General features: G+C 45.7%; 1 protein-coding gene across 1 annotated transcript in view; it reads right to left on the bottom strand.

Moving 5' to 3' along the window:
• The window catches only part of LOC140480821 (disintegrin and metalloproteinase domain-containing protein 12-like), a 228118-nt gene that overhangs the window by 75862 nt on the left and 124334 nt on the right, over nt 1–27922 (bottom strand). The window contains exons 11-12 of the mRNA XM_072576260.1: nt 23189–23334; nt 19131–19308 (exon numbers count right to left, since the gene is read on the bottom strand). Of these exons, the coding sequence (XP_072432361.1) occupies nt 19131–19308; nt 23189–23334 (324 nt within the window). The remainder of the gene's footprint in view (nt 1–19130; nt 19309–23188; nt 23335–27922) is intronic.

The raw sequence follows: 27922 nt of genomic DNA, 5'->3' as shown, positions 1-27922 counted from the left end.
CTCAGCCAAGGAAAACCGTTCAACTTCTGCCTATAGCTCAGATCTTCCATCCCTGGCAATATCCTTGTAAATCCTTTCTGAACTATTTCAATTTTCACAAAATCCTTCCGATGGGAAGGAGACATGCTGCCCGAACTGCTGTGCTCTTCCAGCACCACTAATCCAGTATTAGCTTTCCAGCATCTGCAGTCATTGTTTTTACCCCGCAATATTTCAAGCATAGCCAGCCAGTGTCCTGTACAGTTGCAACATGACCTCCAAACCCCTGTACTCAATACCCTGATCAATAAAGAAAAGCAGACCAAACGCTTTCTTCACTATCCAATCTAAGTATTATTTCACTTTCAAGAAAATATGAACCGTCACTCAGAGGTCTCTTTGTTCAGCAACACTCCCCAGGACCTTACTATTAAGTGTATAAATCCTGCCCTGATTTGTCTTTCCAAAATGCAGCACCTCACATTTATCTAAATTAAACTCCATCTGCCACTCCTCAGCCCATTGGCCCTTCTGACCAAGATCCCGTTGTAATAGAACATAGAACATAGAAAAGTACAGCACAGAACAGGCCCTTTGGCCCACGATGTTGTGCCGAGATTTAATCCCAATGTAAAATATAGTAACTTAACCTACGCAGCCCTCAACTCACTACTATCCATGTGCATATCCAGCAGTCGCTTAAATGTCCCCAATGACTCTGCTTCCACCACCACAGCTGGCAACACATTCCATGCATTCACAACTCTCTGTGTAAAGAACCTACCTCTGATATCTCCTTTATACCTTCCTCCTAATATCTTCAAACTATGACCCCCTCATACCAGTCAATCCTGCCCTGGGGAAAGTCTCTGGTGATTGACTCTACCTATTCCTCTCATTATTTTGTACACCTCGATCGGGTCTTCTCTCTTCCTCCTTCTCTCCAGAGAGAAAAGTCTGAGCTTATTCAACCTTTCTTCATAAGGCAAGCCATCCAGTCCAGGCAGTATCGTGGTAAACCTTTTTTGCACCCTCTCCAAAGCGTCTGTATCTTTCCTATAGTAGGGCGACCAGAACTGGACACAATGTTCCAAGTGTGGTCTCACCAGGGACTTGTAAAGCTGCAGCAAAACCTTGCGGCTCTTAAACTCAATTCCCCCTGTTAATGAAAGACAAAACACCGTATGCTTTCTTAACAACCCTATCCACTTGGGTGGCAACTTTGAGGGATCTATGCACTTGAACACCAAGATCCCTCTGTTCTTCCACACAGCAAAGAATCCTGTCTTTAATCCTACATTCAGCATTTGAATTCTAACTTCCAAAATGCATCACTTCGCATTTATCCAGGTTGAACTCCATCTGCCATTTCTCAGCCCAGCTCTGCATCCTGTCTATGTCGCGCTGCAGCCTGCAGTAGCCCTCTGTACTATCGACGACATCTCCATGTCATCTGAAAATTTACTAACCCACTCCTCAACCTCCTCATCCAAGTTATTTATAAAAATGACAAAGAGCAGAGGCCCCAGAACAGAGTCCTGGAGGACCCCACTCAACACTGACCTCCAGGCAGAATACTTTCCATCTACAACCACTCTCTGCCTTCTGTCAGCCAGCCAATTCTGAATCCAGATAGCCAAATCTCCTTGTATCTCATACCTCCTGACTTTATGAATGAGATTACCATGGGGAACCCTATCAAATGCCTTGCTGAAATCCATATACACCACATCCACTGCTCGACCTTCGTCGACCTGTCTTGACACCTCCTCAAAGAACTCAATAAGATTTGTGAGGCATGACCTGCCCCTCACAAAGCCACGCTGACTGCCTTTAATCACACTATACTTTGCCAAATCGTCATAAATCCTATCTCTCAGAATTCTTTCCACAACTTTGCTGACCACAGACGTAAGACTGACTGGTCTGTAATTGTCAGGGATTTCCCTATTCCCCTTCTTGAAATGTGGAACAACATTCACCTCCTTCCAATCCTCCGGTATGACTCCCGTGGAGAGTGAGGAGGCAAATATCCTTGCCAGCAGCTTAAAAACCACCTTTCTTGCTTCCTGGAGCAGCCTGGGGTAAATCTGGTCTGGCCCTGGGGACTTATCAATCTTAATGTTTTCCAAAATTTCCAGAACACCAACTTCATCAGTCTTGATCTGGTCAAGACTATATCCCAGCTCCTCAAAGTTTTCACTTACAAGTTCCCTTTCCTTGGTGAAAACTGAATTTAAAAACTCATTTCGGGCTTCCCCTATCTGCTCAGACTCCACGCACAAGTTCCCTACGCTATTCCTGATCAGCCCTACCTTCTCCCTGAGCCTTCTCTTATTCCTCACGTATGAGTAAAATGCCTTTGAGTTCTCCCTAATTGTCTTGCCAAGCCTTTTTCGTGCCCCCTCCTGGTTCTCCCCAGTCCATTTCTGAGCTCCTTTCGAGCAAACCTGTATTCATCTAAAGCTGTGCTAGATCCTTGCTTCCTCCACCTTACACAAGCTGCCTTCTTCCTTTTGCCAAGGAGCTCCTCTGTTCTCGTCATCCAAGGCTCCTTAATCTTACCCCTTCTTACCTGTCTCAGAGGAACAAATTCATGCATCACTCACAACAACTGCTCCTTAAACAGTCTCCATGTGTCTGCTGGGCCCTTTCTGTGGAACAAATGCTCCCAGGCTGTACTTCCCAACTCCTGTCTCATAGCATCATAATTTCCTTTTCCCCAATTAAATATCTTCCCTCAGTAACTGCTCCTTTCCCTCTCCAAAGCTGTGCTAAATGTGAGGCAGTTGTGATCACTGTCACCAAAGTGCTTTCCCACCATGAGATCTGGCACCTGTCCTGGCTCATTGCCGAGCACCAAATCCAAAATGGCCTCTCCCCTCGTTGGTCTGTCTACATACTGAGTAAGGAAACCCTCCTGAACACACCTGACAAAAACAGCTCCATCCAAACCATCTGCACTAAGGAGGTTCCAGTCAATATTGGGAAAGTTGAAGTCACCCATAACAACAACCCTGCTACGTTTGCATTTTTCCAGAATCTGCCCATCTATGAGTTCTTCAAACTCCCTACTGCTAATCTGAGGTAACCTTCTTTGCTGTCTACTATACCTCCAATTTTGGTGTCATCTGCAATTTACTAACTATACCTCCAATGTTCACATCCAAATCATTTATATAAATGACGAAAAGCAGTGGACCAGTACTGATCCTTGAAGCACACCATTGGTCAGAGGGGTCCAGTCTGAAAAGCAACCCTCCTCCACCACCCTCTGTCTTCTTCCTTTGAGTCAGTTCTATATCCAAATGGCTAGTTCTCTCTGTATTCCATGTGATCTAACCTGGCTAGATTTTACTGCTCCTCAGATGCTGCCTGAACTGCTGTGCTCTTCCAGCACCACTAATCCAGAATCTGGTTTCCAGCATTTGCAGTCATTGTTTTTACCATGTTAAATTGCCCATCATGTTAGGTGCAGCAGGAAATGGATCTGGGTGGGTTACTCTGTGGAGGGTCGGTGTGGACTTGTTGGGCGGAAGGGCCTCTTTCCACACTGTAGAGAATCTAATCTAATCTAAATCTAATCAAACGCCTTACTGAAGTCCATATAGATCACGTCTACTGCTCTGCCCTTAACAATCCTCTTTGTTACTTCTTCAAAAAACTCAATCAAGTTCATGAGACATGATTTCTCATGATAGCCATGCTGACTATCCCTAATCAGTCCTTGCCTTTCCAAATACATGTATATTCTGCCCCTCAGGATTCCTTCCAACAACCTGCCCACCAATGAGGTCAGGCTCACCAGTCTATCCACATCTAGGTGCATCCATATATTGAATCAGAAAATGTTTCTTGTCCACACTTAACAAATTCCTCTCCATCTAAACCATTAACACTATGGCAGTCCCAGTCCAAGTTTGTAAAGTTAAAATCTCCTACCATAACCTCCTGATTATTCTGACAGATAACTAAGATCTCCTTACAAATTTGTTTCTCAATTTCCCTCTGACTATTGGAGAGTCTTTAATACAATCCCAACAAGGAGATCGTCCCGAACTTATTTCTCAGTTGCATGCAAATAATTTCCCTGGATGTATTTCTGGGAATATCCTCCCTAAGTAATACTATCCCTTATCAAAAATGCCTCTCCCCCTCTGCTCTTGCCTCCCTTTCTATCCTTCTTGTACATTTGTATCCTGGAACATTAAGCTGCCAGTCCTGTCCATCCCTGAGCCATGTTTCTGTAATTGCTATGACATCCCAGTCCCATGGTCCTAACCATGCTCTGAGTTCATCTGCCTTCCCTGTTAGGCCCCTTGCATTGAAATAAATGCAGTTGAATTTATCAGTCCTACTTTGTTCTCTGCTTTGTCCCTGCCTGCCCTGACTGTTTGACTCGCTTCTTTTCCCAACTGTACCAGTCTCAGATTGATCTCTTTCCTCACTATTTCCCTGCGTCCCACACTATCTCCCTGGGTCCCACCCCCCCCATGTCCCAGACTATCTCCCTGAGTCTCACCCCCCCCCCCCCCCCCACCTTACGAATTTAAATCTTCCCGAGCAGCTCTAGCAAATCTCCCTGCCAGTATATTGGTCCCCTTCCAATTTAGGTGCAATCCATCGTTTTTGTACAGGTCACTACTACCCCAGAAGAGATTCCAATGATCTAAAAATGCCATCCTTACCTGGGCTGCATGTGACTCCAGACCTATAGCAATGTGGGGCCCTCTGGCCAAGTAGGGATGACCAATAAATGCTGGCTTAGCAGTGATAACATCACCCCATAAATGAATACAAAATGCTGTTATCGATGGCTGTTGATGTCACAGAATATTTCATGGAATCACGACAGTACATCAGGAACTGAACAGCATCCCACACAGACCCTTCACTCCATCCCATAGCCCAGTGTTTTACCATGACTAAACTTCCTAACCTACACATCCCTAAACATTACAGGCAATTGCGTAGCTTGGCTAATCCACGTATCCTGCATTTCAATGGATTGTGGAAGGAAATCAGAATACCAAAATTGAACACCAAACTCAGACTGCAAGCCATGTCCTTTCGGACCCAAATAACTCGGTTCGTAGTGCTGCTGCCGAGCCACTCTTGATGTCTATAGAAATCCCTCACCCAGAATACATTCTGTGCCCTTGCACCCCCCCTCCCCCGTGCACTGTATGCTTCCAAGTGTTTTTCAACATGATTGAGTGCTGAATCTTTAGTCGAGGAAGGATAGGATGTAGTAATTAGCAGGAGGCTTCCTTGTCCATGTTTAACCTGATGTCATGAGACTTCATGGAGTTTGGAGTCAATGTTAAGGTCTCCTAGAGTAACTCTTGCCTCACTGAATATCACTATGCTATCACCTCTGAGTCTGTCCTGCTGTTTGGACATGGCATATTCTGGGATTGTGATGGTGTTGTCTGGAGTATTGCCTGTAAGGTATAAAATCATGAGATTGAGTCTGTCAGCTTCTGATTGGTTCAAACATTGATGTAGGGCAATTAATCTGGACTCATGGGCTCACCAAGTCCCAAGAAACTAAGCATAAGAATATAAGACCTTGGAGCAGGAAGAGACAATTCAACCCCTTGAATCTGCTCCACCATTCAACAGAATTATCTTAGCCTCAACTCTACCTTCCTGACCACTCTCCATAACTATTCAAATTTAGGAAAGCAAAAGAACTGCAGATAGAGGCAGAGGGATCTACAGCATGGAAACAGACCCTTCAGTCCAACTCGTCCATGCTGACCAGATATCCTAACTTAATCTAGTCCCATTTGCCAGCAATTGGCCTACATCCCACTAAACCTTTCCTATCCATTTACCCATCCAGATGCCTTCGAAATGCTGTAATTGTACCAGCCTCGACCACTTCCTCTGCCAGTTCATTCCATACATGCACCACCCTCTGCTCAAAAATGTTGCCCCTTAGGTCCCTTTTATATCTTTATCCTCTACCTGATTCTGCAAATCAGGAACATAAACAGAAATTGCTGTAAAATCTCAGCAGGCCTGGAAGCCTATGTAGAGAGAAAACAGAGTAAATGTTTTGGTTCCAGTGACCTTTCCTGATGGAAGCCAGGGAAAAATTGCTATTTATCCAGAAGATAAGGTGGGGTAGGTGATAAGGAGTAAACAATTGGTGTGGCTAAGAGCAGTGGGAAACCAGCGGATTGGGAAGCTTACAAAAACCAACAAAGGGTAAGCTAGCCAGTAATATAAAGGAAGACTGTTAGACATATAAAGGGCAAAAGAGAGGCAAAAATTGATGTTGGGTCACTGGAAAATGATGCTGGAGAGTTAGTAGTGGGAAACAAGAAAATGGCTGAGGAACTGAATAGATCAACGTGAGGATTGCAGATGCTGGAGATTAGAGTTGTGATTAGAATGGTGCTGGAAAAGCACAACAGATCAGGCAGCATCCAAAGAGCACAAAATCGATGTATCGGGCAAAAGTCCTTCATCAGGAACTGAATAATTATTTCACGTCAGTCTTTAAGGGAGTGAGGGGCAGAGCTGAGTATGGTGGCCATCATCCAGGAGAAGGTGCTAGAAAAACGAAATGGAAGGATAACTTAGGATAAATCACCTGGATCAGATGGAATATACTCCAGAGTTCTAAGAGAGTTGAAGATAGTGGAGGCGTTAGTGATGATCTTTCAGGAATTGCTAGAATCAGGGAGGGCCCAGAGGACTGAAAAATCACTAACGTGACTCCGCTGTTTAAAAAGGGAACAAGGCAAAATTACAGGCCGATTAGCCTAACCTCAGTTATGGGTAAGATCCTGCAATCCATTGTGAAGGATGAGATTTCAGAATACTTGGAATTGTATAGTAAAATAGAGCAAATTCATCATGGTTTTATCATGTTTGACAAATCTGTTAGAATTCTTTGAGGAAGTAATGCACAGTTTAGACCAAGGAGACCCAATGGATGTTATCTACCTGAATTTCGAGAAGGCCTTTGACAAGGAGCCACACAGAAAGCTATTGAGTAAGATAAGGGCCAATGGTGTCAGAGGCAAGGTGCTAGCATAGATAGAAGCCTGGCTGTCTGTCAGAAAACAGAAAGTGGGATAAAAGGGTCCTTCTCAGAATGGCAGCTGGCGACAAGTAGTATTCCACAAGGCTCAGTGTTGGGACCACAACGTTTCACTTTATGCATTAAGACCATAAGACATAGGCAGGGAAGCAAGTCCACTCCGTCTTTTAATCTTGGCTGAAGGCTGTTCCAATTCCACTTACCCACACTCTACCCATAGCCCTTAATTCCGTGTGAGATCAATAATTTATCAATCTCTCCTGGCCTCCACTGCGCTCCATGGCAGTGAATTCCACAGGCCCACCACTCTCTGGCTGAAGAAATGTCTCCTCATTTCCGTTCCAAATTGACCCCCTCTAATTTTAAGGCTGTGCCCACGGTCCTAGTCTCCCTGCCTAATCGAAACAACTTCCCAGCGCCCACCCTTTCTAAGCCATGCATTATCTTGTAAGTTTCTATTTGATCTCCCTTTAACCTTCTAAACTCTAATGAATACAATCTCAGGATCCTCAGCCGATCATCATATGTTGGGCCCCATTCCAGGGATCATCCATGTGAATGTTTGCTGGACACGGTCCAGTGTCAGTATGTCCTTCCTGAGTGTGGGGCCCAAAACTGGACAGTATTCTAACTGGGGCCTAACTAGTCTCTGAAGCACATCACTGCTTCTTTATTCCAACCCTCTTGAGATATATGACAACATTACATTTGCTTTCTCAATCACGGACTCAACCTGCAAGTTAACCTTTAGAGAATCCTGTATGAGCAATTCCAGATCCATTTATACTTTGGCTTTATGAATTTTCTCACCGTTTAGAAAATAGTCCATGCCTGTATTCTTTCATCCAAAGTGCAAGACCCCTCATGTTGAATTTCATCAGCCAATTCTCCTAAACTGTCTAAATCTTTCTGCACACTGGATTAGTGGTGCTGGAAGAGCACAGCAGTTCAGGCAGCATCCAACGAGCAGCAAAATCGACGTTTCGGGCAAAAGCCCTTCATCAGGAATAAAGGCAGTGAGCCTGAAGCGTGGAGAGATAAGCTAAAGGAGGGTGGGGGTGGGGAGAGAGTAGCATAGAGTACAATGGGTGAGTGGGGGAGGGGATGAAGGTGATAGGTCAAGGAGGAGAGGGTGGAGTGGACAGGTGGAAAAGGAGATAGGCAGGTCGGACAAGTCCAGACAAGTCAAGGAGACAGTGTTGAGCTGGAAGTTTGAAAATAGGATGAGGTGGGGGAAGGGGAAATGAGGAAGCTGTTGAAGTCCACATTGATGCCCTGGGGTTGAAGTGTTCCAAGGCGGAAGATGAGGCGTTTTTCCTCCAGGCGTCTGGTGGTGAGGGAGTGACGGTGAAGGAGGCCCAGGATCTCCATGTCCTCGGCAGAGTGGGAGGGGGAGTTGAAATGTTGGGCCACGGGGCGGTTTGGTTGATTGGTGCGGGGGTCCCGGAGATGTTCCCTAAAGCGCTCAGCTAGGAGGCGCCCAGTCTCCCCAATGTAGAGGACACCACATTAGGAGCAACGGATACAATAAATGATATTAGTGGATGTGCAGGTGAAACTTTGATGGATGTGGAAAGCAAAAGAACTGCAGATAGAGTCAGAGAGATAGGGTGGGAAGAGGTGTAATCCAGGTAGCTATGGGAGTCGGTGGGTTTGTAAAAAATGTCAGTGTCAAGTCGGTCGTCACTAATGGAGATGGAGAGGTCCAGGAAGGGGAGCGAGGTGTCAGAGATGGTCCAGGTAAATTTAAGGTCAGGGTGGAATGTGTTGGTGAAGTTGATGACATTTTATACAAACCCACCGACTCCCACAGCTACCTGGATTACACCTCTTCCCACCCTATCTCTTGCAAAAATGCCATCCCATATTCCCAATTTCTCTGCCTCCGCCGTATCTGCTCCCAGGAGGACCAGTTCCACCATAGAACACACCAGATGGCCTCCTTCTTTAGAGACCGCAATTTCCCTTCCCACGTGGTTAAAGATGCCCTCCAATGCATCTCGTCCACATCCCGCACCTCCGCCCTCAGACCCCACCCCTCTAACTGTAACAAGGACAGAACGCCCCTGGTGCTCACCTTCCACCCTACAAACCTTCGCATAAACCAAATCATCCGCCGACATTTCCGCCACCTCCAAACAGACCCCACCACCAGGGATATATTTCCCTCCCCACCCCTTTCCGCCTTCCGCAAAGACCGTTCCCACCGTGACTACCTGGTCAGGTCCACACCCCCCTACGACCCACCCTCCCATTCTGGCACTTTCCCCTGCCACCACAGGAACTGTAAAACCAGTGCCCACACCTCCTCCCTCACCTCTATCCAAGGCCCTAAAGGAGCCTTCCACATCCATCAAAGTTTTACCTGCACATCCACTAATATCATTTATTGTATCCGTTGCTCCCAATGTGGTCTTCTCTACATTGGGGAGACTGGGCGCCTCCTAGCAGAGCGCTTTAGGGAACATCTCCGGGACACCCGCACCAATCAACCACACCGCCCCGTGGCTCAACATTTCAACTCCCCCTCCCACTCTGCCGAGGACATGGAGGTCCTGGGCCTCCTTCACCGCCGCTCCCTCACCACCAGACACCTGGAGGAAGAACGCCTCATCTTCCGCCTCGGAACACTTCAACCCCAGGGCATCAATGTGGACTTCAACAGCTTCCTCATTTCCCCTTCCCCCACCTCATCCTAGTTTCAAACTACCAGCTCAGCACTCTCTCCTTGACTTGTCCGGATTTGTCCGACCTGTGTATCTCCTTTTCCACCTATCCACTCCACCCTCTCCTCCTTGACCTATCACCTTCATCTCCTCCCCCACTTACTCATTGTACTCTATGCTACTCTCTCCCCACCCCCACCCTCCTCTAGCTTATCTCTCCACGCTTCAGGCTCACTGCCTTTATTCCTGATGAAGGGCTTTTGCCCGAAACGTCTATTTCGCTGCTCGTTGGATGCTGCCTGAACTGCTGTGCCCTTCCAGCACCACTAATCCAGTATTTGGTTTCCACCATCTACAGTTATTGTTTTTACCTCGTTAAATCTTTCTGCAGCCTTCCCACCTCCTCAGTACTATCTGCCCGTCCACCTAACTTTGTTTCATCAGTGAACTTCACCAGAATGCCCCCAGTACCTTCATCTCGATAATTAATATATAAAGTGAACAGCTGCTGACCCAACACTGAACCCTGCGGGGTGCCACTTGTCACCGGCTGCAATCCCGATAAAGAATCTTTTATCTCAACTCTCTGCATTCTGTTAGACAGCCAATCCTCAATCCATGCCAGTAGCTCCCCTCGAACACCATGGGCCCTCTCCTTACTCAGCAGCCTCCCTTGAGGCACCTTATCAAAGGCCTTTTGGAAGTCTAGATAGATAACATCCACTAGGTTTCCCTGGTCTAACCTACTTGTTACCTCTTCAAAGAATTCTAACAGGTTTGTCAGGCATGACCTCCCCTTACTAAATCCATGCTGAGTTTTACCTACAACTGAGAATAGGCTAATTGGCCTATAATTTTCCATCTTTTGTCTTGGTCCTTTCTTGAACAAGGGGTTACAACAATCATTTTCCAATCATCCCGGACCTTTCCTGACTCTGGTGATTTTTGAAAGATCACAGTCAGCGCCTCCGGTATTTCCTCAGACACCTCCTTCAGTTCTCTAGGATGTAGCCCGTCAGGGCTAGAGATTTATCGATTTTTAGACCTTTTAGCTTTTCTTTTGTGCTGGCTACTATACTCAACTCTGCCCCTTGACTCTCCTTAATTCTTGGGATATTACTCATGTCTTCCACTGTGAAGACTGACACAAAGTACTTATTAAGTTAAAAATCACACAATGTTGGGTTATAATCCAACAAATTTAATTAGAAGCACTAGCTTTCAGAGTGCTGCTCCTTCATCAGGTGGGTTGTGGAGTACACAATTGTAAGACAGAATTTATAGCAAAAGTTTACAGTGTGATGTAACTGAAATTATATATTGAAAAATACCTTGATTGTTTGTTAAGTCTCATCTGTTCGAGTGACCATGATAGTTTCACTTCTTTCATATGTAAATCGCAAAACTTTTTTTTAAGTGAATTTGAGAATGTAACTTTTAAAAAAAGTTTTATGATTTACATATGAAAGAAGTGAAGATAACATGATCATTCTAACAGATGAGAAACTAAACAAACAATCAAGGTATTTTTCAATGTATAATTTCAGTTACCTCACACTGTAAACTTTTGCTATAAATTCTGCGTCTTACAGTCGTGTACTCCACGAGCACCTCAAGTCATAGAGCAGCAGCACTTTGAAAGCTAGTGCTTCCAATTTAACCTGTTGGACTATAACCTGGTGTTGTGAGAATTTTAACTTTGTACACCCCAGTCCAACACCGGCATCTCCAAATCATGACTTACTATGTTCTTCAGCTCTTTCCTTATCTCCCAGCACGAGCCTTCCTGCATCAATTTGGAGCGGCACAATTTCAACTTCTGCCTCTTGTTTGTTTCTTATATGTTGAAAGAAACTTTAACTATCATTTCTAATATTAATGGCTAGCTTACCTTCATATTTGATCCTCTCCTTCCTTATTTTTCTCTTTGTTATCCTCTGTCTGTTTTTGTAATCTTCCCAATCTTCTGATTTCCCAGTGCACTGGCCACTTTTTAAAGCTCTCTCTTTTTCTGTGATACATTTCCTGACTTCCTTTGTCAGCCATGGCTGTCTAATCCCCTCCCAGATGATCTTTCTTTTCTTTGGGATGAACCTCTGTTCTGTGTCCTCAATTACACCCAGAAACTCCTGCCATTGTTGTTCGACTGTCTTCCCCACTGGGCTCTGTTTCCAGTTGATTTTCATTCGTTCCTTTCTCACACCCCTGTAATTACCTTTGTTTAACTGTAACACCATTACATCCAAATTTGCCTTCTCTCTTTCTAACGGCAGATTGAACTCGACCATATTATGATCGCTGTCTCTAAAGTGTTCCCTTACTTTAAGATCTTTTATAAAGTCTGGCTAATTACATAGAATTAAGTCCAGAATAGCCTGTTCCTTTGTGGGCTCCATCACTAGCTGTTCCAAAAAACCATCCTGTAAGTATTCCATGAATTCCCTTTCTTTGGATCCATCGGCAACATTATTCACCCAGTCTATCTGCATATTGAAGTCCCCCATGTGACCTTGCCTTTCTGACATACCCTATCTATTTCCAAGTATATCTTGTACCCCTAGTCCTGACCATTGCTGGGAGGTCTGTACATAACTCCCATTATGGTTTTTTTGCTTTGTGGTTCCTCAACCCCACCCACACAGACTCCACATCATCTGACCCTATGTCATTCAGTGCCTATTCTTAACTAACAAGGCCACCACGCCCCCTCTACCCATCTCCCTGTCTTTTGATACGTTGTAAATCCTTGGATGTTTAACTGTCAGTCCTGAACCCCCTGCAAACCACATCTCTGTGATGCCTACCACATCATTATCATTCACGGTGATTTGTGCTGTTAATTCATCTCCTTTGTTATGAATACTACAAGCCTTAATGCTTAATGCCTTCATGCTAATTTTCATATCCTCATGATTTCCAACTTCTCTAGTAATATGTCCTAAGTTATCCTTCCTTTTTGCTTCATTCCTAGTCTACCTTGAACTTAAACCCTACACACATGCTAACCTGCTGCTTATTTTTCTACTTGCCTCCATACTCCCTGTCGCTTTCCCTTTCCCTTCCCCCCGACTCACAAGTTTAAAGTCCTAGAGACCACCCTGTTTATCATTTTTACCAGAACACTGGTTCCAGATTGGTTCGGGGGAGACCGTCCCATTGGTATAGATCACCCCGGTTCCAAAACTGATGCCAATGTCCCATGCCAATGTCTCTTTCCCACACCAATCTCTTAGCCACGTGTTTACTTCCCTAATTTTCTTATCCCTCTGCCAATTAGCATGTGGCTTGGGCAGTAATCCAGAGATTATGACCCTTGAGGACCTGTTTTTCAATTTCTTTCCTCGTGCTCGATAATCCCCAAGCAGGTCCTCCTTCCTAGCCTTGCCTATGTTGTTAGTGCCAACGTGGACCACAACAATGGGATCTTCTCCCTCTCGCTCCAATATCCTTTCAAGCTGGTTGGAGATGTCCTGCACCCTGGCACCAGGCAAGCAACACACCATGTGGGACTCCTGATCCGGCTCACAAAGGATTCTATCTGATTCCCCTAATTATGGAATCCCCTATAACAACTACTTGTCTTTTTGCTCCCCCCCCCCACCCCAACCCTTGAATGGCCTTCTGCCATGGTGCCGTGGTCAGCTGGCTCATCCTGTCCACATCCTCATCCATACAGGGAGCAAAAATCTCATACCTGTTGGACAAGGTCAGGGGCTGAGGCTTCTCCACTCCTGAACTCAGAATCCCCCTACCTGCCTCACTTACAGTCACACCCTGATGTCCCTGATCATTAACTGAATTTAAATTACTTAATCTACCGGGTGTGACTGCCTCCTGAAACAAAGCATCCAGGTAACTCTCCCCCATCCCGGATGCGCTGCACTGTTTGAAGCTCAGCTTCCAGATCATCAATTCTGATCTGGAGTTCTTCCAGCAACTGATACTTGCTGCAGATGTGGTCACTGCCGTCCACAATGGGATCAGCCAGCTCCCACATCATACAGCGACAGCACATCACCTGCCCAGCCATCTCTACTTATTTCAATAATTTAGACAAATTTTAAATAATTTCTACTAACCAACTAACCAACTCTCAGTAACCTTTCAATCGATCACACGATACATGACAAATATAAATTGAAACGCCTTACTTTAGCAACACACAAGAGTATGTTTTTTTTGGTTAGAGGAGGAGAGCGGGTGGGAGACACTATACGTGTAGTGTCTCGGGATTCAGCCACTGCCCAAATATATACCCAGCAGCCTCTGCTCCTCGCTGTGGCCTCCTCCCTCTGCTGCTCCTTTAAAAAGAGAGAGTGCTCCTCCCTCTCACCTCTCGACAAATGGAGGCCCCGACGCCTGAGGTCAGCTTTTTAAATGGTCTTATCACCTTCCCAGCAGTCCCCTGCTCCTCCCTCTTACCTCTCAACAAATGGAGGCCCTGATGCCTGAGGTAAGACTTTTAAATAGTTTTACTCACACTCAGGTGGGTGGATGTGCAGGAAAATCTCTGCTGGATGTGAAAAGATCCTTCTGGGACCTTGAACGGATGTGTGCAGGGAGATGTGGACACAAGTTTTGAACCTCTTGCGATGGCAAGGGAAGGTGCCAGGTGTGGAGGATTGGTTAGTGTTTGGATGGGGGAGCATGGCCGTAACAAGGGAATAGACTCTGTAGAACACAGATTGGGGTGCGGAGGGAACTATAACTCTGGTGAGCAGGTCTGATTGTAGGTGGCAGAAGTGGCAGAAGGTAATACATTGTATCTGGAGATTGGTGCGGTGGAAGGTGAGGACCAGGGAGTTCTACCTTTGTTGTGTTTGGAGGGGTGAAGTTCAAGGGTGGAGGTGCGGGAATTGGAGGAGATGCACTGGAAGATGTCAACGACCACGTGGGAGGGGAAATTGCACTCCTTGAAACAGGAGGCCATCTGGGATGTCCTGGAATATAATTGCTCCTTGTGGGAGAGGATTTGGGAGTAAGGGATAGTGTTTTTACATGAGGGTAGATGGGAGGTAGCTGTGGAAGTTGGTGGGTTTGAAATAGATGTCTGTGTTAACTCGGTCACTGGAGAGGTCCAGGAAGGGGCAGGAGGTGTCCAGCTGAGTTAAGGTCAGGGTGGAAGGTGTTATTGAAATTGATGAACTGTTCGACCTCCTCATGGGAGCACGAAGTAGCTCCGATTCAGTCATTGATGGAGTAGAGGGAAAGATGGGGGATGGTGCCAGTGTAACTGCGGAACATGGACTGTTCCACGTACCCAACGAAGAGGCAGGCATAGCTGTGGATGCTCATGGCTATCCCTTTGGACTGAAGGAAGTGGGAGAATTTAAAGGAGAAGTTATTGAGGGTGAAGACCAATTCTGCCAATCGAATGTGTGTTGGTGGAGGGGTACTGGTTAGGTGGTGGGAGAGGAAGAAATGGAGGGCCAGGAGGCCTTCGTCATGGCAGATAGACATATATAGGGACTGGATGTCCATGATGAAGATGAAGTATTAGGAGCCAAGGAAATGAAAGGCATGGAGAAGGTGGAGGGTGTGGGTGGTATCCCAAATGTATGTGGGGCATTCCTGGACCAAGGAGGACAGGCTGGTGTCAATATGAGGAGCTAGGTTTGGTGAGGCAGGGGCAGGTGGAGACAGTAGGTCAACTGCGGCAGGCAGATTTGTGGATTTTGGGTAAGAGGTACAACCGAATGGTGCGGGGTTGTGGAACTATGAGATTGATGGCTGTGGATAAGAGATTCCCTGAGGTGGTGAAATTGTGGATGGTCTGGACAATGATGGTTTGGTGATGGGATATGAGGTCATGGTCGAGGAGGCAATAAGGCTAGGTGTCTGCGAGTAGGCACCTGGCTTTGGTGATGTCAAAGTTAATGTGCCAAACTACTACTCTTGCCCCTTCCTATCCCACCCACACATCCCCACTTCCACCCTTATCCAATGATTTAATGGTGAGGTTGGGGTTGGAGCGGAGGGAATGGAGGGCTGCATTTTGCAAGGGTGAGAGGTCGGAGTGCGAGTCATAGGGTCATACAACATGGAAACATATGCTTCGGTCCAAATATTCATGCCAACCATGTTCTGAAACTAAATCTCTTCCCACATTTGGCCCTTATCCCTCCAAAGCTTTCCTACTCATGCTCTTATCCAAATATATTTTCAACATTGTAACTGTACCTGCATCCACAATGATCCTCTGGCAGTTCATTCCATACACTAACCACATTGTGGAATAAGTTGCCCCTCGTGTCCTTTTTAAATATTTCACCTCTCATCTGCAAAATACACCCCCCCCTCCCAGTTTTGGGCTCTCCCACCCTAGGGGAAAAACCTTTGCTGGTCGCCTTGTCTATGCCCCTCATGATTTTTTTACATCTCTGCGAGGTCACTCCTCAATCTCCTATGGACCCCAGTGGAAAAAATATCCAGCCTATTTTTGAGAATTCAAACTCTCCATTCTCGACGACATCCTGGTAAATCTTTTTTGAACTCGCTTCAATTTAATAATACTCATCTATATCATTTATGAATATAATAAACAATAAGTGACCCAGCACTGATCTCTGTAGTACACCACTGCACACTGGGCTCCAGTCACACAAACAGCCTTCTACCACCTCTCTCTGTTTCCTGTCACTGAGCTAATTTTGGAGCCAACTTGCCAAGTTATCTTGCATCCCATGAGTGAAGTATTTTTCATCAGTCTCCCACTTGGGAACCTGTCAAAGGCCTTAATGAAATCCATATAAACTACATCAAGTACCCGGCCTTTTTCAACATGTTGGTCACTTCCTCAAAGTTCAATCAGATTTGCTTCCTCTGATAAAATCAACCAGGAGAAAGTGAGGACCGCAGATGCTGGGGATCAGAGCTTAAAAATGTGTTGCTGGAAAAGCGCAGCAGGTCAGGCAGCATCAAAGGAGAAGGAGAATCAACGTTTCGGGCATAAGCCCTTCTTCAGGAATGAGGAAAGTGTGCCAAGCAGGCTAAGATAAAAGGTAGGGAGGAGGGACTTGGGGGAGGGGCATTGGGAATGCGATAGGTGGAAGGAGGTTAAGGTGAGGATGATAGGCTGGAGAGGGGGTGGGGACGGAGAGGTCAGGAAGAAGATTGCAGGTCAAGAAGGCGGTGCTGAGTCTGAGGGTTGGGACTGAGAAAAGGTGGGGGAGGGGAAATGAGGAAGCTGCATTCATCCCTTGTGGTTGGAGGGTTCCTAGGCGGAAGATGAGTCGCTCTTCCTCCAGGCGTCGTGTTGCCATGGTCTGCCCATGGAGGAGTCCAAGGACCTGCATGACCTTGGTGGAATGAGAGGGGGAGTTGAAGTGTTGAGCCACGGGGTGGTTGGGTTGGTTGGTGTGGGTGTCCCAGAGGTGTTCTCTGAAACGTTCCGCAAGTAGGCGGCCTGTCTCCCCAATGTAGAGGATGCCACATCGGGTTCAGTGGATGCAGTAAATGATGTGTGTGGAGGTGCAGGTGAATTTCTGATGGATATTGAAGGATCCCTTGGGGCCTTGGAGGGAATTGTCAGATCCACACCCCCCCCACCAACCCAACTTCCACTCCCGGCACCTTCCCCTGCAACCGCAAAAAGTGCAAAACTTGTGCCCACACCACCCCCCTCCTCTCTCCAAGCCCCAATGGATCCTTCCATATCCATCACAAAATTCACCTGCACCTCCACACACATCATTTATTGCATCCGATGTGGCCTCCTCTACATTGGGGAGACAGGCCGCCTACTTGCGGAACGTTTCAGAGAACACCTCTGGGACACCCACACCAACCAACCCAACCGCCCCGTAACTGAACACTTTAACTCCCCTGGGTAAAAACAATGACTGCAGATGCTGGAAACCAGATTCTGGATTAGTGGTGCTGGAAGAGCACAGCAGTTCAGGCAGCATCCAAGTAGCTTCGGAATCGACGGCTTTTGCCCAAAACGTCGATTTCGAAGCTACTGGGATGCTGCCTGAACTGCTGTGCTCTTCCAGCACCACTAATCCAGAACTTTAACTCCCCCTCCCACTCCGCCAAGGACATGCAGGTCCTTGGACTCCTCCATCGCCAGACCATGGCAACACGATGCCTGGAGGAAGAGCACCTCATCTTCCGCCTAGGAACTCTCCAACCACAAGGGATGAATGCAGATTTCTCCAGCTTCCTCATTTCCCCTCCCCCCACCTTTTCTCAGTCCCAACCCTCGGACTCAGCCCCACCTTCTTGACCTGCAATCTTCTTCCCGAACTCTCTGCCCCCATCCTTCTCCGGCCTATCTCCCTCACCTTAACCTCCTTCCACCTATCGCATTCCCAATGCCCCTCCCCCAAATCCCTCCTCCCTACCTTTTATCTTAGCCTGCTTGGCACACCCTCCTCATTCCTGAAGAAGGGCTCATGCCCGAAACGTCGATTCTCCTTCTCCTTTGATGCATCCTGATCTGCTGCGCTTTTCCAGCAACACATTTTTAAGCTCCCTCTGATATAGCCAACCTAATAATAAACTTTGCTACTCTAAATGGAAATGAATTTACTCTGACTTTACCTGATCTTTCTCAGATCATTATTATTTGCAGAATAATTTAGGTAGCCCCTACTTACAGGAAAGACAATAGACAATAGTTGCAGGAGTAGGCCATTCAGCCCTTCGAGCCTGCATCACCATTCTATATGATCATAGTTGATCATTCCTAATCAGTATCCTCTTCCTGCTTTATCTCCATAACCCTTGCTTCCACTATCTTTGAGAGCTCTATCCATCTCTTTCTTAAATGAATCCAGAGACTGGGCCTCCACTGCCCTCTGGGGCAGAGCATTCCACACAGCCACCACTCTCTGGGTGAAGAAGTTTCTCCTCATCTCTGTCCTAAATGGTCTACCCCGTATTTTTAAGCTGTGTCCTCTGGTTCGGCACTCACCCATCAGCGGAAACATGTTTCCTGCTGCCAGAGTGTCCAATCCTTTCATAATCTTATATGTCTCAATCAGATCCCCTCTCAGTCTTCTAAACTCAAGGGTATACAAGCCCAGTCACTTCAGTCTTTCAGTGTAAGGTAATCCCGCCATTCCAGGAATTGACCTCGTGAACCTACGCTGCACTCCCTCAATAGCCAGAATGTCTTTCCTCAAATTTGGAGACCAGAACTGCACACAGTACTCCAGGTGTGGTCTCACCAGGGCCCTGTACAACTGCAGAAGCACTTCTTTGCTTCTATACTCAATTCCTCTTGTTATGAAGACCAGCATGCTATTAGCATGAGATGAACAGTTTTTTTTCTTCAAACTAAATCAACAGGTTCCAGTTCGGATTTCAGATTCAATTTGGAACCAATTCTACATTTGCACAAAGCTTCTCATGCAAAGACTAAACATTGTTTTGTAAACCCCACTGCGAAGCCTGATGACCAGACTCCCCAGTCTTCTCCTTACCACAGGTCTGCCACAGTCACAATCCTCGCCTTTCTCCACGAAAAGGTTGCCACACTCTTGGCCTGCAACCAGCTGGTCAAGATTTGGTAAGTTGTACAGACACATCCCAAGACCACCGCGAATGCTGTCCACCAGGTCCTGTCGGCTGCAACTGCTGAAGGCTGTTGGCATAACTAAACTGAAGATAAAAATGCACAAGAGTGTCAAAGGGGCACGAAGAAAACACAAAAGCCAGAGAAGACAGAATTACAGGATTACAGTTGGAGAAGTGGAACCAGGTAACTCTATTTTAAAATATTCATTCATGGAATGTGGGCTTTGGCTCGCTTGGCTGCATTTATGCCCATCTATAACTGCCCAGTGCACAGTGAAGAGTCAACCACATTTCTGGAGATATGGAGTCACATGTCAGACAGTACAGGTAAGGACAGCAATTTCCTTTCCTAAAGGATATTCGTGAATCAGATAGGGCTTTCCAACAATTGATGATTTCATGGTCACTGTTAGATGAACGTTTTATTTTGAGATTATTATTGAATCCAAATGTCATTATCTCCCACAGTGATGTCCTGAGAACATTAACCAGGGTTCTGGATTGCAGGTCTAGTGACGTTATCAAAATGCCATTGCCTCCCCCTCATTATTTGCGGAAATTATATGAGCAAGGGGAACAGGTGTCCTTAGTGTTTCAGAAGCACTTGATAAAGTTCTACATCAAAGGCTATTGTGGAAAAGAAAGGCTCATGATGTAAAGAGTAGAATATTGCCATAGATAAAAGATTAGTTGTTTGTAGTCATAAATAGGCCTAGAAGATGTAATTAATGGATCGTTACAAGGATCGACGTTGGCTCCTAACTATTTATAGTCTTTATAAATGATTTGACACCTGTAGAGGAGAGCAAGATGGATCATCTATTCATCACTTCTTGCTGAAGTTTGTTGCAAATGTTCCAGCCTTGTCTTTTCAGTTGATGTGCTGAACTCCATAAGTTGTGGGATTGTTTCACCCTCTTTATACCATGCTAGAGATGGTTTTGTTAGAAGCTGGAGATGGTTTGAATGCAGAGAAGCAGAGAAGCGAGGAGCAAGAGTAAATCATTCGACTCCTCAAGCATGCAACACCATTCAATGTGAACATGGCTGATCGTTGAGCTCAACACTGTAATTCTGCTCTCCCCCATATCCTTTAATCCCTTTAGCTACAAAAGCTATATCTATCTCCTTCTTGAAAACACACAATATTTTGACCTCACACAGTTCCTGTGGCAGTGAATTCCGCAGACTCACCACTCTCTAGGTGAAGAAATTTCTCTTCATCTCAGTCCTAAAAGGTTTACCCCATATATTTAAACTATGATTCCTGGTTCTGGACTCACCCATCATGGAGAACATCCTTTCTGCATCTAGCCTGTGTAATCCTATGAGAATTTTGACAGCATCAATTGAGACTTCCCCCCCCCCCCACCCCATTCTTCTAAATTCCAGTGAATAGAATCCGAATCAATTCAGTCTGTCCTCATACGCCAGTCCTGTCATCCCAGAAATCAAACTGGTAGATGTTCGCTGCAGTTCCTCTATAGTAAGAACATCCTTCTTCAGGCAAGGAGACTAAAACTGCACACATTTCAGGTGTAGCCTCCCCAATTCCCTTGCATAATTGCAGAAAGACATTCTTGTTCCTGTTCTCAAATCCTCTCACTAAGGCTGTTGAAATCATGTTACAATATTTGTGCATCCTTGTCACAGCTCACCATTCCAACCAGCTTTGTGTTGTCTGCACACTTTGAGATTATGCATTAATATATATCATGAATAGTTGTGGCCCGAAATACCTGCAGTTTCCCATGAATCACTGCCTACCATTCAGAGAAAGGCCCATTTGTTCCTACTGCTTGTTTCACATCTTCTTACCAACTTTTGTATCCATCTCAGTACACTGCCTAAATTCCATACAGTTTAATTTTCCACAATATCCACAATTCATAGTGGTTAGAGAAAAAAGAGAAATAAAAATGTTGTGATTGGAATTTACCTGGGAGCTTGGCAGCAGGAGTGTAATGCAATGACCATTTAGGGGTCAAATTTCAAACAGAATGACAAAAGATTTACTCCTTGGATCATTAACTGAAGCATGAGCAAATGTGTGAAGAGAGACTGGATCAGTTATATTCACTGGAGTTTAAAAGAATAAGCAGGTATCTCAAAGAAAACTATAAAATAGGATTTGACAGGGGAATCCAGAACCAAGGATCACAGATTAAAACCACTGCAATCCATGTGCTTTAGGTTGACCAAAATGCCTTGAGGGAAGGAATTCCAGGATTTTGACCCAGTGACGTGAAGAAATCCACTTGTTGTGGATATGCTTTGGATTGAGATAAAGGCTAAGATTTCCTCTTATTTGATATTATGACAGTTGTGTCTCTTTTCCCAGTCTTACTGAAAGATCATCCAACTGATATGTTGACTCTTATTCTCTTATAGGTTTAAGGTGAGAGGGGAAAGATTTAAAAAGGACCTGAGGTTTGACTTTTTTATGTCGAGGATGGTGCATGTTAGGAACAAGCTGCCAGAAGAAGTGGTGGAAGTTGGTACAATTACAACAATTAAAAGCCATCTAGATGGGTACATGAATTGAAAGGTTCAGATGGATATGGATCAAATACTGGCAAATTGGGTGAAGTCAGATTGGGATGTCTGGTCGGTGCAGACATGTCAGATCGAAGGGTCTGTTCCTGTGCTGTATGAGTCTATCACTCTCCACAGGATGTTGTCAAACCTGCATATTTCAAGAATTTTGTTTTCATCCTTCCAACATTTGACAGTCCTCAGAGTACAAGCGACGGTGAAAGTATGAAGCTTGGAGGTGGTGGGTTTCCGATATACCTGCGAGGGGCAGCTCAGTAGCTCTGTGGTGAGCACTGCTGCCTCACTGAGCCAGTGACTCAGGTTCAATTCCAGCCTCGGGCAACTGTCTGTGTGGAGTTTGCACATTGTCCCTGCGTCTGCGTGGGTTTTCTCTGGATGCTCCGGTTTCCTCCCACAATTCAGAGATGTGCAGGTTAGGGTAAATTGACATGCCAAATTGCCCAAAGTGTTCAGGGATACGTAAGTTAGGGATATTAGTCAGGAGTAAACATAGGGGAATAGGTTTGGGTGAGATACTCTTCGGAGGGTCAGTGTGGACTTGTTGGGTGGGATTCTAATAAAAAAAACTCTAATAATGTAATTCCTTATCCTTCGAGATGGTAGTGATCATAGGTTTGGAAGGTACTGTCTGAGGATCTTCCATGAATTCCTGCAGTATATCTGGGATACACTATTGTTACTGAGCCTCGATAGTGGAGGGATTGTTTGTTTGTGGAGGGAGTGCCAATTCAGTGGCTGCTTTCTCCTGAATGATATCAAGCTTTTTGAGTGTTCTTGGAGCTGTATCCAGGCAGACAGGGTATATTGCATCACTGTCCTGATGGACAGACTTTGGGAACAAGATTAGAATGGTGCTGGAAAAGCACAGCTAGGCAGGTAGCATCTGAGGAGCAGGAAAATCGCTGTTTCAGGCAAAAGCCCTTCATTAGGAATGAGTCAAGAGGTAATCTACCCACTGCTGGTTATCTACGCTCTGGCCAGCTTTTGTAGCCATTGTGTTCATTTTGCTATTCCAGTCGAGTTTCTGGTCAATGATAATACCAAAGATGTTGATAGTAGTCTTTCACTGATTGCAATGCCATTGAATATCAAGATGCGATGGGTAGATGCTCTCTGGGTGGACATGACCATTGCCTGGCATTTGGGTCGCTCACATGTTACTTGCCGTTTTACAGCCCAAGCCTCAATATGTCACAGGAGGACAACATGCAGTGTTCAAGACTCTTTCAGGATTTCACTGATGACAGAGATCAGTAAAAGACTTTGGGTTTTCTTCAGTGTTATCTGATTATTTACATCCTAATATATTTTCTGTCCTTTTAACCTCCTCTCAGTTCTCACTCCTAAATATTATAATCAGAATGATATCGCCCAATGGCTTTTCACAATGTTTGAATATATTCCTCACCCAAGTCCTGCTTCCATGATGCAGTAGCCAGCGAACCTGTCTGCGCATTTACATTTCCGAGAAGAATCATCATGGCTCATCTGAAAATTGTGTCCCATTTCATGCGCAAGGATCGCAGAAGCGACCAAATGGCTGGGCCGGTTGTCCTGAGAGGAAAGAGGAAAAATGAAGTCTGTAGAGATTTTATTAGCTTCAAGGAAAAGGTTCATATAGTTGCCAAAAACATGATTGGCTTGAAGATTGAGAACTGGGATAGTGTTGGCTCACAATGGAGAGAAACGCCTAACAACGTATACTTCCTGGAGTTTGCCTGATGCAGAGAGCAAATATGCCCACATAGAAATGGAAGGTTTTACAGTTATCTTTGGTGTAAGAAAGTTCCATAATAGTAATTGTAACGGACCACCAACCGATACTAGGATTACTGGAAGGCCAAGGCCTCGCCACACATACAGCTTCAGGTCAAATTCAATGGTGAGCTCTCATTCTAATTGGGTCCAATTACAAGGTGAAATACAATCGAGGAGGCCCATTAGCAAATGTGGATGCCTTAGCCCACCTCTCACTGGCTGATTCACCAGAAAGAGTCCATTCTGATTTTAAGATTTCTGGCCACCCTTCCAGTCACTACAGACAACATCAGACTGTGGGCGCAAAAAGATCCCATCTGGCAAAACTCGAACATATTAATCGATTTATTGTTGTCACATATACTGAGATACATTGTACAGTATTGCTTTGCAGGCTATTCAGGCAGATCTACCATACAAAGTCTATCAGGGTGGCAGAACACTGCAGAATGCAGTGTTACAACCACAGAGAAGGTGCAGAGAGAGAGACCAGAATTAACATTGGAGAGGTCTGTTCAAAAGACAGATACAAACAGGGAAGAACCTGTTCTTAAATCTGTTCATATGTGTATTCAAACTTTTACTTTTTCTGCCCAGCAGAAGAGGGTAGAAGCAAGTGTTACCAGAGTCGGAGGGATCTTTGATTATGTTGGTTGCTTTCCCAAAGCTGCAGGAAATATAGATAGAGGGTCACAAAGACCCTCTCTCACACACAAGTTCTCCCCCTCATACACATACACATACACTCACACACGCAACTTCTCACAGACTTATACCCCTTTACACTCACACGCATACACATACATATACGCACCCTCTCTCACAGACACTCATACCCCCCGGACACACACACCCATGTGCACACATGCACATATAAGTTTGTGGGGTGAATTTGTACTTGCAGAGTTATATTTTATTTTGCTGAAAAACTGCATGAATCCATGTAAGATTCTGTAAATCCCTTTTTTAATTAGAATCAGTCTGAACACTGGGGCACAGGCAGCCTCACACAGGAACCTCACACCTTCAATGCATTATCTGGGCCAACATGTCAAAGTTCACTTGAGATGTAACTTTAAGCAAGTTCTGGAATTTACATATGAAAGAACTGAAACCAACATGCCCATTCTAAAAGATGAGAGACTGAACAAACAATCCAGGTCTTTTTCAATACATCATTTCAGTTACCTCACACTGTAAACGTTTGCTATAAATTCTGTGTCCTACGATCTTATACTCCACAACCACCTGATGAAGGAGCAACACTCTGAAAGCTAGTGCTTCCAATTAAACCTGTTGGACTATAACCTGGTATTGTGAGATTTTTAACTTTGTACACCCAGTTCTATATCAGCATCTCCAAATCAGTTTTAACATAGCTATGGGAAAAAATAGGACAGGTCCAAGGGTTAAGGGGCTAAACTGGAACATGGCCAATTTTGGGGCCATTGAGCAAGATCTAGCAGAGGTTGAGTAGTTGAGTCGGTTTGAAGAAAAGAGAATAATTGGAAAATGGGAGGCTTTTAAAAGTGTTTTGTCAAGAAGCAGGGACAGTACGTCCCTGTTAGAGTGAAGGGAAAAGCTGGCAGGTTTAGGGATGCTGACAATGGGATATTGAGGCTCAGGTCAGGAAAAAGAATAACGCAGGCATTGGGTTGAAGCTATTGGGCTCCTACATATTTTATAGTCATCCTGAGATGACTATAATACATGTAGGACCACATTTAAGAGGGAAATCAGAAGAGCTACAAGAGGGATCAAGTTCTTGAGAAGATTTGTAGCTCAGATTGTGAATGAGGTTGTTGAATAGCTCACTGAGCTGGTAAATTTGTTTACAGACGTGTTGTCACCATTCTAGGTAACATCATCAGTCTGCCCCCAGTGAAGTGTTTCTGTTCTATTCCACGTGCTATTTATCGGTCTGGGTCTACTGGAAAAGCCTGGGTAGCAACTTACAGGAATCTATGTGTGTGGACACTGAAATCTCTCTGCTCATCTGCACTACCAAGAATCTAACCATTATCCCAGTACTGTTTATTCCTGTTGCACCTTCTAATGTTAATCACCTCACACCTTTCCATATTTAAGTCCATTTGCCACCTCTTAGTCCAGCTCTGCAGCTTATCTATGTCCCTCTGTAACCTGCAACATCCTTTGGTCACAACTCCATCAACCTTAGTGCCATACGCAAATTTACAAACCCATTGTTCTACATCTTCATCCAGGTCATTTATAAAAAATGACAAACAGCAGTTGCCCCAAAACAGATCCTTGTGGTAAATTACTAGTAACTGAACTCCAGGATGAACATTTCCCATCAACCACCACTCTATGTCTTCTTTCAGCTAGCCAATTTCTGATGCAAACTGCTAAATCACCTTCAATCCCATGGATCCATATTTTCTGAAATAGCCTACCATGGGGAACCTTATCAAATGCCTTACTGAAATCCATATACACCACATCAACCCCTTTACCCTCATCCACCTGTTTAGTCACAATCTCATAGAACTCAATAAGCTTTACAGATTCTAGGTAACATCATCAGTGTGCCTTCAGTGATCCAACCCATCATTTAAGCCTGCTCCTGCCCAATGAACTCACCTCCACCTACCTTGATACTGTTCTATCCCCCGATCCAGGAACTCCCCACATACGTTCGAGACATCACCCACGCCCTCCACCAAGATTTCCGTTTCCCCAGCCCCCAAAGCCTCATCTTCACCATGAACATCCAATCCCTCTACACCTCCATTCGCCATGACTAGGGCCTCCTAGCCCTCCGTTTCTTCCTCTCCCGACGTCTCCATCAGTACCCTTCCACCGACACACTCATTAATTTGGCTGAACTGGTCCTCACCCTTAACAATTTCTCCTTTGAATTCTCCCACTTCCTCCAGACCAAAGGGATAGCCATGGGCACCCGTATGGGCCCCAGCTATGCCTGTCTCTTTGTTGGCTACAGTCCATCTTAAGTAGTTATACCAGCACCACTCCCCACGTCTTCCTCCGCTACATTGACGACTGCTGCAATCACCTCATGCTCCCGCGAGGAGGTTGATCAGTTCATCAACTTCACTAACACATTCCACCCTGACCTTAAATTCACCTGGACCATCTCTGACACCTCCCTCCTCTTCCTGGGCCTCTCCATCTCCATCAATGATGACTGACTCAACACACTTTTTTACAAACCCACCGACTCCCACAGCTACCTGGATTACACCTCTTCCCACCCTACCTGCAAAAATGCCATCCCGTGTTCCCAATTCCTCTGCCTCTGCCGTATCTGCTCCCAGGAGGAACAGTTTCACCACAGAACACACCAGATGGCCTCCTTCTTTAAAGACCGCAATTTCCCCTCCCACGTGGTTGATGATGCCCTCCAGCGCATCTCATCCATTTCCTGCACCTCCGCCCCCATCCCTCTATCTGCAACAAGGACAGAACCCCCTTTTATCCTCACCTTCCACCCCACCAACCTCCGTATATCAAATCATTCTCCATCATTTCCACCACTTACAAACAGACCCCACCACCAGGGATATATTTCCCTCCCTACCCCTATCCGCTTTCCATAAAGACCGTTCCCTCTGCGACTCCCTCAGCAGGTCCTCGCCCCTCCCCCCCCCCAACAACAACCCACCCTCCCGTCCTGGCACCTTCTCCTGTCACCACAGGAATTGCAAAAACTGCACCCACACCTCCCCCCTCACCACCATCAAAGACCACAAAAGAGCCTTCCACATCCTTCAAAGTTTCACCTGCATTTCCTTTCTCCCAATATGGTCTCCTCTGCGTTGGGGAAACTGGACTCCTCCTCACAGAGCGCTTCAGACAGCCTCTCTGGGACACCCGCACCAACCAACCCCACTACCCCGTGGCCGAACACTTCAACTCCTCCTCCCACTCAGCCAAGGAAATGCAGGTTCTGGATCTCCTCCATCACCACTCCCTTACCACCCAACGCCTGGAGGAAGAACGCCTCATCTTCTGCCTCGGGACCATCCAACCCCAGGGCATCAATGTGGATTTCACTAGTTTCCTCAGTCCCCCTCCCCACCTTACCCCAGTTCCAATCTTCCAGCTCAGCACCGCCCTCATGACCTGTTCCACCTGTCCATCTTCCTTCCCACCTATCCTCTCCACCCTCCCGTCTGACCTATCACTTTTACCCCCATCTCCATCCACCTATTGCACCTTCAGTTACCTTCCCCCCCCCCCCAAGCCCCTCCCCACTCCCATTTATCTCTCCACCCCTGAGGTTCCCAGCCTCATTCCTGATGAAGGGCTCCGGCCCGAAACGTCGATTCTCCTGCTCCTCAGATGCTGCCTGACCTGCTGTGCTTTTCCAGCACCTCACTCTCAACTCACCAACCTTAAG

Source organism: Chiloscyllium punctatum, chromosome 1 (assembly GCF_047496795.1).
Source record: "Chiloscyllium punctatum isolate Juve2018m chromosome 1, sChiPun1.3, whole genome shotgun sequence".
NCBI lineage: Eukaryota > Metazoa > Chordata > Chondrichthyes > Orectolobiformes > Hemiscylliidae > Chiloscyllium > Chiloscyllium punctatum.
Note: the sequence above shows the minus strand (reverse complement) of the source record. Positions and strands in the feature narration are given on the sequence as shown.